This window comes from Pocillopora verrucosa, chromosome 10, assembly GCF_036669915.1.
Source record: "Pocillopora verrucosa isolate sample1 chromosome 10, ASM3666991v2, whole genome shotgun sequence".
In the NCBI taxonomy this organism is placed as follows: Eukaryota; Metazoa; Cnidaria; class Anthozoa; order Scleractinia; family Pocilloporidae; genus Pocillopora; species Pocillopora verrucosa.
This window is the reverse complement of record NC_089321.1, coordinates 2,931,816-2,942,255: the sequence shown is the minus strand read 5'-3', so window position 1 is coordinate 2,942,255 and position 10,440 is coordinate 2,931,816. Positions and strand designations below refer to the sequence as shown.

Sequence of the window (10,440 nt, the reverse complement as noted above, 5' to 3'; positions counted from 1 at the left end):
TTCATGTTCCTAAACACGAAATTTGACAATAGTAGATCTAGAAAAAGAGAAAATATAAAATGCTTCACTCTATATAAGGATCAGTGGACTCGAATCGACGTTAATTCATCGCAGCGCCGAACGTTGCACTTTCAAGTTTATGAACAAAATGGGAAAATCCGACTTGAAACTGATGAATGAAATAGATCTTAGCGGAAAGAACTTCTCCTCTCATGAACGCGTTTTAATCTTCCGACTAAAACTTTTAGGCGGATTAGCTACGCAATCAGCAATGCACGAGCAAGTTTATTTTTATACACATAGTGACCACTTCCGCCCCATTGTGCGTTGATCGTTTTGTTTTCAGTGTCAAGTGGACTTAAATCTTGACGCTAACAACCATCACGCGAAAAAAATGTTTCACTCTCCAGAGTCGAAGAAGCATTCAAATCGGTTGAATGGATAAAAATGAAACGTCAACTGTCAGTAAAGACTGATTTGAGGTAAACAACTGCTTTTCGGACAGGTATTTGTGAGAGCCTCAGCCCAGATTCTCTTGAACAAGATTATAAGGATATAGCAGCAAATACGTAAGTTGCTAAGTTGATAATGATAAGCCAATTATATTGAAACGCATCGCAGCATTCAATCCTCTTAACACAGTTTCCGTTGACAATTAGTCTAAACAACTTTGATGAGAGCTAAATGAGAAAGAAGCTTAGTTATCGATTGAACTTGAACAACGGCAAAGGAAACAAACGTAACCAAGCGCTGAAGATTCCCAACCGTCCAAGAACTATTGTGCTTATGAGTGTATGCACAGCAAGCAATCGCATTTTGTTTCATCCCTGCGAGAAATATTGTGAACACAAACGTTGAAGTGATTTCTCTCAGCGAGAGGAAGTTCTTGAAAGCTTTTGTTCACAACATTCCTCACACACGCAGAGATTTGACAACGGACGAATGCCTGAATTTCTGCATTTACATAAGAGTACTCCTTTCACATGATCCGTCTTGACATAAAGAAGACTGTGTCACTCAGACCGGGGAAGGCAAGAAATAAAAACAAAATTCAGTGTGTGGACATTAGCATAACTGAGAAAAAATTTGCATCCATCACTACTCTTTTAATTTTATTTTTTTTTTCACCATCATTATCATAAAACGGTTGGGTTAATCTGTATGTATATATATATATATATATTTTTTTTACATAAAACATAAGCGAAGACAGGCATTACCTTGGCAAAAAGCCAGGGTTGAGATCAGGTAGTTCTATATCGCGATATAGCAACACAATTGATTAAATGCTAAATACACTGTAGTCAAGTAAGATAACTGATCGACCCATGAATTTAAATCCAGCAAACATAAGTGATGTATTTAAGAACAATCGCCACTAACTACAATAACAAAATAAAAAACTTAGATACAACAAACGAATAAGGATGTGGTACTCCGTCTGTTGGTCGATGATTTGATTTCATTGAGTCAGTTGATAATGCGCATTGCCACCGTGAACAATTTTTTAAAGTTGACGTTTCGAGGGCTAGCCCTTCGTCCTGGTCACCAGCCCATCGTCTAACGAAGGGCTAACTGGCCATGCTAACGCTCGAAACATCAGCTTTAGAATTTACACTCTTAGCGTTGGTCAATTTGCATTATCAACTCTGTTTATAAAACTAACTTATCATGGACGCGACTTGATCATTTAACATGGAAAAGCCGAGGGTCCAGTTATTCAAATGGAGGATTAAACTATCCTGAGAATAAATCACTAACCAGCGGATAACTGTTAACAAAACGGATAGAGATTTATCCAGTGGATAATGTCATTCACCTTTCGAACAACCAGGGCCAGGAAGAGAGTGGGTGGAAAAGTAGCAAGTTGTATGCTACTGAGTTGATTTCTGAGGGAGTGTTGCTATGTTCGGCTAAAAAGCTTAACATGTGCTTAAAGTCTCTATGTTTCTCGCAGTAATCTTGTTTGGGACAATAAAATAGTTTGTCGCTAGCAAAGCGCTATCATCGGTTCAATTTTTGTCCCAGCAAAGCGCCATTATCGGTTTAAGTTTTGCCCCAGCAAAGCTATCATCGGTTCAATTTATGTCTCAGCAAAGCGCTATCATCGGTTCAAGTTATGTCCGCTATTATCGGTTCAATTTATGACCATTTATGACCTAGCTAACCGCAATCATCGGTTCAATCTGCGTCATATAATCTTCATGTAATGATCGGCTTGAACCTGAAATTGAAGCCCGTCTTTCAATGCCTAGATTAATGGTTAATGAAGATTACAGCGGAAATGGAATGGATTGAGAAAAGAAGAGTCGCAAACATGAGGACTGGGACAGAGATGTTCACCTGAACAACCAGGGCTTAATTAAGATAGGGAGGTGAACCACCAAAATTAACAAGTTAAACAAAATCGACTCTACTAATGATTAAGTTCAGGGACTTTTACTGGTCTTATCACGTTTAAGGTTGTTTCTCTACACCCTGGCAATCATCCCGGTTGCTTTATCAAATAGAGTTATTCATTTTGGTTATTACAGTGGTGAATCCAGGGTGGTTCAAGAGGTCACCCCACCTGCCCCTCCCCCCTCTATGGTGCCTGTATTCCTTTTTCTTTTTAATTTTTTTCGTTTTTTTTTTCACTATTTGTCTGACACAACAAAATATTGCCGACGCCGACAGGATCGCGCGTACTTTTTAACTTAATGTGAAGTATTTCAATAACTTCTCTTGAGCATGAAAGAGACATTAATTAGCTTAGGCTGTTGTGTAGAGGAAGAAAAATGATAAAAAAGATCGCAGTTTTCGTGATCAAAGTTTGCCTCCTTAACTTGATATTTCTGGATCCGCCCCTGAAACTAGACTCATGAAATGGACTATCGATCTATCGATCCTCTTGACCTTAAACAATCCGATGATCATGAAAATAGAATAAAGGCTTAGTGCGATTATAGAGTAAATAAATTGCTACTACTAGAGAAAGGACCTTATCGCAGATGGCAAAATATGCATCTTCAGATTTGATTGCATCGAATGGCATAAACTGAGGCACGGAAATCTCAGAGTTAGCCAGTCCTGATCAGCTGGTCCTTATCTTCGATATCTTCTTTGGTGCCAATCACCAAGATAAAATGTGGAAAATTGAAGTCGCTATAAACCGACTCCATGGCCACAGGAACTCAGAAAAGTTCCAAATTGACACAAGGCAAATATTGGATAACCATATTATGTAATTTCTTTTCCACGCCTGTAACTGAAAGAAAATTTTGGCGCATTCTCATAAATTGTTTCAGTCGCTCGTGAAACGTATATGGCAAACAAAGCCTGAGTTTTAGAAAATGGATTTGGTTTTAAAGAGGATGTTTTGCCGTCACTGTGTCACCACGGAGACACCACAATGCGCCAAAATTTGTAAATTGAAAGACCTACAAAATGACGTCATAAGTGAGTATGGCCCGGATGAGATTGGACCTTCATTGGCGACAATATTGTTCACGCATTGACCTTTTCAAACCCCTATTACTTTCAGCTGAGAAAAATGTAGTTTTGCACTGGATGTTAAGAAACTGTATATCTTCCCAATACTGGGGTCATTGTTTGAACCTCTGACAAAAAAATACTAGCCCTTGTCCTCTTGATCCTAAGTCATCCAAAATCTGTGCGTATGAGCAGTTTTTCTAACTGTTTTGTCATCACTGATACGAATTTTATCGGCTTGAAACTTTCCGTAAGCGTCATTTTGCATCCTTTCTCTCCATCTCTTCTGGCGGATTTTTGTGGCCACTGCCTCCTTGAAGGAGGCTAAGCCACATACGTTATCAAGATGAATAGTAGTAAATGACGATAGAAGCCGAACTTCACCCGACTTCACCCCATGTCACTTATCGTTCGTTTCCTGGTACCTTCGTAGTTAGCGATTATTAAGCACAGCATCCACCTAAGAGAGAAGAATGCGTTTGAAACAAGTTTATTTTGTGCTTAAGAACACCCAACATATTATTTTCTCAGTGGTTACCGTTTGAATCAGCGAATTATGCCCTACACAACCGAAGATGTAATTTTTCGGCTCTTGCAGTAACACACGACAATAAGTATCTCACAATCATTTGTATGACACGTGATGAAAAACAAATTCCTTACAGAAATATATCAATGAATGAGATTGGCGCATCATGAAAACAAAGAGGAAAATGTTGTCCTTGAAGACAGTGCATCTCACCGTTTGAATCAGCGAATTATGCACAGTGAACCCGAAGATGTAATTTTAGTGGCTTCTACCTCCTATGGAAGGTGATGTAAAAAATCCATTTACGAAAAAGGAGGCCAGAGTCCAAATTCCGTGGAAAATATGTTTTAAACTTGGTAAATGAACCACAACATTTGGCTGAAATAAAAACTCTGAAACTTGTTAAAATTTCAAACAAAGGAGCAAGAAATTTACGCGAACGAAAGCTCAAAAGCAACTAACTAAAGTTCATAAACAAATTAAGAGTAAGCAAAAATGTCCACGTCAGTTTTCTGATGTCAAGGTTAGAATTCTTTGACGTGTTGGCTAATTTGTGAAATCATGCGCCCCGCGTGTCAATACAAAAAGAATACAACGAGGGGAGAGAAAGATAAAAATTGTTACTTGAAATTTAGAAACGAAATAGATTTCCACAGGCGAAGCTACAGATGTCGTCGAAATGAGTGAGTGAGAGAGTGTAACAATAGAATTCCGGTCTTGACTAAATTTTGACCCAATGTTTCCCAGTGGTACTTATTGTTTGTTTCGGAGTATTACAGTAGACAATAAACACCTCACAATCACTTAGGATGACGCGTAAAAAAAAATAAACGAAGATTTTCCTTGTCTTTCCTAGACATATCCTAAAAAGTGTGATCGGTACATCATGAAAACTTTAACATGCGAGACAATTTTCTGCAACACCACCTCTTAGCATCATTATACAACTGACCTCTTGTTATTTTTAATGCCATAAAAATTGTGCTATACCAGCCACATGCAATCTTAAACTGCCTATTTTTCGCAAAGACGCTAAAACGAGCGAAAACCGAGCCGTGATAACTTCACCCGTTTTTCTGCCCCAAGCCATTCTCAGCATCTTACCTCGTTTCTCGACGCTTTAAAGCGCGCTCAAAACCGCCACCTATACAGGAAAAGACTTTCATGACAAAGCCGAAACAGAACGTCGACCCTTTCCCTGTGGAATGACGTCGCAAGTGCATGTCAAATGACATTCCGTGTCACGTTCGCAACCGTGACACAGCATTCTTTATATTTTCTTCTACGCTTTTCAAGCACTGGAACGAAAGAACGACATTGAACCGGAAATCACCCCGACAAAGACAATTTCAGACAGAAACGTGTTGTTTGAAAGGTATGCATATTGTCTTTTCAATTCGCACAGTTCATTCAGCAGGTAAGATTTAAAGTCCTGCTAAATCGTCGGTGAATATACGTAAAGGAAATTCGGTTGAGGAGAAATTCTATTTTACGGATTATTTATTTGAAAGGGAAAACTCTGCATGGCGATGGTGACTCAAAAAAAAAAAGAAATATTTTGATTCAAAAACACATTTTTTTAATTCGAAAGAACTAAAATGGACAAAACTTTTCGGCGCTGCAGAACGTAGACTTAAAATTTTATCTTCGATCCGTGATCGCGCGTCAGGTGTTCGTGACACTTCCGCAGTACGTCAAAATATTTTTAGCGCACTTGTTCAAAATTAGCATTTTCCCACGCAAGCAGACAAAAAATCACTTTGAATCTAACTGGGATTTTATTTGATAATTGTCAGGTGTTTAGGAGTCGTCTCAATATTGATACCCGGCAATATCGTCACATATATAGATTGCCGCCCACGCATCGCTCTGCGTGAACAAACGTTGAAAGTAAAACGTGACATATGTCAGGTTGGTTTGTCATGTTGCTGGTGCGTGTTGATTCTTACAGTATCCATATCCCCCGAAACAACAAAACAAAATAAAGACAAAAAGAAGCAAAAAAAAGAAGAAAGAAAAGGGCAGATGACAAGAAGACAAAATATCAGCTGTTGCAATTTGGGATTAGGGTTTTAGAGCGTCTGTGTTGATACGTCTTCTTTTATTTTAAAGTTTTAAAAAATGTTTTCGTTTTCAGCCTGTAGCTATCATTATTCTTTTTTTATTTTTTTTCTTCACTCTGAGGTGTTTCTCCCGCTTTAGATAACAGATTCAAGGGTTTTCATTTTTTTACGACGCCTAAAAAAATTTTAGAAACTCGAAATTTGCGTGACATTCCAGTTTCCTTTAGATTTTCCGTGATTGCAAAAAGCACGATAGAAATCGGTCGTCTTCAATCTCATTCAAACCATGAGAAGAACCGGAATTTTCGTGTCTATCCCAAACATAGTTTGCGCTTCCTAAACTATTGGTGTTATAGCGAGTTTCAATCGCTCAAAGATTATTGGAGTAAAAAGACGTGACTAGAACTTTGACGTCACGGATTAGAACAATCTTGTGACGTCATAACGATATTGCCTAATCCGAGTATATTTCAGCCGCGAGGGTGACTGGAAGAGCCCAAATCGAACTATAGTTCAGCTGAAGAAAACTGTTCAAAGAAACGAAGAAATGTCTCGTTCAGACGCACAGAAGTTGAGTGCGGAGTTTATGACCGAAGCTGAAAAGAAACAGAGACAGATAGACTTGTGAGAAAAAGCAAACAGCAACCTTTCATTCCAATCGGTGAGTTGAGCGATCGAGCTTGCATCTCAAAACGTAAATAAGCGTAAAATAAACATCGTGAATTCTTACCCTTACGTCTTCCATTAAGATTTCCGCCATTTAACTCTTTTAAAACTGCCCACTTTTGAAACGATTTCTATGGCTTTTACGATCAAGCCTTTTTTGTGTCAATGATTTCGCCGGCCGGCTGAAAATGTCACCGCCTGAAGTTCTACTTTGCTTATGCAATAGAATAACTAATTTTATATCGGGGCGGTTTTAATGATCTTATATCTACATGAAGCAGCATTATAAACTTCTGCAAAAATTTTGTTTTCGTAGAAACCAATCTATGGACTTTGGATTTTACACTATATATCTCGATTTAGTTTTCAAAGTTAATATTGATAGGCGTTAGCATATATTTTTAATGTAACATCGCTCATGTTGAAATTAAATACTGTACACTAGTGAGGGAAGGATCGCAGTTATTGCGGTGGGTGAAAATTGTTGTCTCGAATACTTCAGTTAAATTTGTCAGTGTCCGTTCTAATCGGCGTTCTTCGTTATCTTCGATAAATTGGATCCAGCACTGCCGATTTCCCCTTTTGCGTGTAGTTAACACAGAAATTTAAAATTAAATGATGCAAGGGTTTTGTCTTCCACAATCACGGTAGCAACATTTTACTCTTAGATTATTTCTAGTTAAGTCACCTTATTTTCCCCTGTTTTGGTATTTTCAATTTTTTTTTTTCCTTCAGAGTGTCTTACCTCATGCAGTTCTCCTAAAATAATGGTCTTCCATTATATCTGCTTTTGAATGAAGGTCTGATAGGGTTGAATTTACACTCAAACAACCTTTGGAAGGTCTCTATACAGAAATGAACTGATAGATGTTTGTTTATGGCAGGAATTGCTGGAACAGTGGCTGCATGTGTATGGGGTGCAATCGCTTACAAGAATAGAGGACCTGCCATGACCACTAGCAGATATCTCATGAGATTACGAGTTATTGCACAGAGTTGCGTAGTGGGTTCAATTATTGCTGGTATTGGTGTAACAGCATTACAAGAAAAACTTGAAGCAAAGGCTGCAGAAAAGAAGGAGTGATAGCAGTGCCACTTGTATTAGATGGACTTAAGAGGGACAATTGTTATTGGGTTAAGGGTTAAGAAACAGAAGTTCTGTTACTTTGTGTATAGAATGCCTCAAAGTCATGGAGTCAAGTTATGGAAGAAATGGAGGAACAGGTGAATAAGTAGCATTCAATGCACAGAATCAATGGAAAAGTTACTAATGTTTGGTACATTTAGAAGAAACTGACAAGATTTTTTGTTCTAGCTTTCAAGAGTATAACAATGTACAATACTTTGTATATAAATGTTTATCATAATTGTGAATATTTAATTCTTAATTGGCTTTAATGCCAATTCCGCAGCGCCTGATGGCTACAACCAGTTCACTAAGTGATAACTTAACTTTATAGCTTTTTCATTATGCAATTGAAGATTTAAATGATTTTTTGTTTGTGTGTAGCTGGCCTAATGATCTAAAAATGTTATTTCTATTACAGTGACTATCTTGAATCAGCAAATTGTTGAGAAAAAAATTTTGATTAAGATAATAAAATTTATCTTTTAGCCTTTAAAATGGTTAACTGTTGTTATTGTTTACAAGTTTCATTTGGTTTTGAGTTAAAAAATCAATCAATGAAGAGGTAAGGGCCTGCTTTGATGAAAACACTCTAACTGGCAGATTATTTAATTTTAACCTGTGAATAAGAGTAAATTCCTAAAATGCAGAAACAACCTTTACAAAATATACTAACAAACTTAACCCTTTGACCTCCCAGAAGTGATTAACATGTAACTTCTCCCTACAGTACCTATACATTATCCAGCAATCAGTAGTGAGATTAGCCCAACTTATAAACTACAAGATATCTTGATTGAACACCAAATTCTCATAACCAATTTACTTGGAAATGTGTAGCAGCTGGAGGAGAGATTTAACAACCAGATCTTGGGAGTTAAAGGGTTAAGACTGAAAGAGTAAACACAAGATACAACAAGACACACCTTACCAAATGCTGAGAGAACTATATGAAATATGAAACACTTGCACAGAAGGGGTTTAAATAGAATGAGAATAAAACACACACGGAATATATACAGCAGTGTAATTTACATAAAGGGCAAAAGTAATGGTGAATTACTGTTTGAGTAAAAGGGCAAAAAAATTAATTGGTGCGAGAAGCATAAGAAATGTGAAAGAAAATCAAGAAATTGAAAATTTCCTCAACGCTGTTAATTATTTTGTTGAGCCCTGTGCATGGATTCCTCCAATATTTAACAAAAAGGAGAGGGGTTCTGAAATACTGCACTGAATAAGGAACCATCCAGAAAGCAGACTCTCATAGGGCACTTAATGAAGATGTCACTTGAGTGACCTGAAGTGCTTGCTTCCTGTTTGCAAAACCACAGAACACCAGAGTTTACATTGACCCCATAAGTGTGGGGTCATCAGATGACATCTGATGGTCCTGATGATTTTTCTATGTTGTTGGTGTGAAGTAAGACAGTTAGTATTTGACAAAATTTGTAATACATCATCCAAGGCTGTTTTTCTTGACATCATAAGAAGTATAGACAGCAAAGCTGACAATATTGTGGCACCAATTGAGTGTCTCTCCTGTCATGAAACTTAACCCTATCAGCAGTTCATTATGTTTTGGTGGACGGGGGTATTCAGACACCTGTCAGAATCTTCCTGATAGAGATTTTCTGTGTCTACAATATTGCTAGCAAGGCTTTATGTCTTAATTAGTAAGAATGATCTGAACCATTTTCAGGTTTTGCAAGCAATAGGTTGGTCAAATAACAGCCCAGGCACACCACACAACAATTTGCTGTGTCACACATTGATGGAATGAACAATTGCAACATGCCACCTACCCCTCCCCTAACCCAACAACAGTAAATTGATAACAAGTTAGGGTTAATGTTGGTTCGGGGAGGGGTAGGTGAACAGTTGCCCAGATACTGATAATGATCCTGCAATGGATTGTTTGTTTGACATGGATAATTTTCATAAAAATTTACATCTCAAAGAGGTAATTTTTTTTGCTATGTCAGTGTCATTGATTGATTAAACAAACCCAAAAATCGGTAATGAACTAAGCCTAACCACAAATTATAGATCAATACCACAACATTCACTTTTATCATAATCCATCGTTATGGATTTAATTCATCCATTTCATTCTTCAGACAATAATAGATTATTTTCTTTAATTCTAATATTATTTCCTTAGAAAATATCAAGCTAAAGCCTAGATTACACATCACATTACGGACAAATTTAAAAAAGTATTAACTTGTGGCAAAACAATAAAATCATTTTACAAAGTGGCTCATATAATCCACTATGTCCTTAAACAAATAAAGGCCGATGAATTGAAGCTTCAACATCCCCTGGTCAACCTACGGGCATTTTACTGTTGTCTGTGTCCAGGGGTGGGGAATTTGAACCTTGCCTGGCTAGGGTGGGTAGTTTGAATCAGAAGGTTCACGTCTTTGGAATACAAGTGTTTTATCTTTTAACGTGGAGGTGTTTAAAGGTAGTGTTCACTTTCCTGAGTATTGGCTCAGAAGAAATGGTCTACAAGGTATGGATTTTAAAGCTTGGTCACTGCTCTTGGGTAGGTCATTTGATCCCAATTTTTGCCCAAATCTTCG

General features: G+C 37.5%; 1 protein-coding gene across 1 annotated transcript; it reads left to right on the top strand.

Annotated features, from left to right (window-relative positions):
* The first annotated feature begins 6,536 nt into the window (after window positions 1–6,536).
* Window positions 6,537–8,353, top strand: LOC131782127 (HIG1 domain family member 1A, mitochondrial-like). The gene is given in 3 exon segments (XM_059098840.2): window positions 6,537–6,659; window positions 6,662–6,724; window positions 7,614–8,353. Coding segments are annotated over 3 exon segments (312 nt in total). The 5' UTR covers window positions 6,537–6,610; the 3' UTR covers window positions 7,814–8,353.
* The last annotated feature ends 2,087 nt before the right edge of the window (window positions 8,354–10,440 follow it).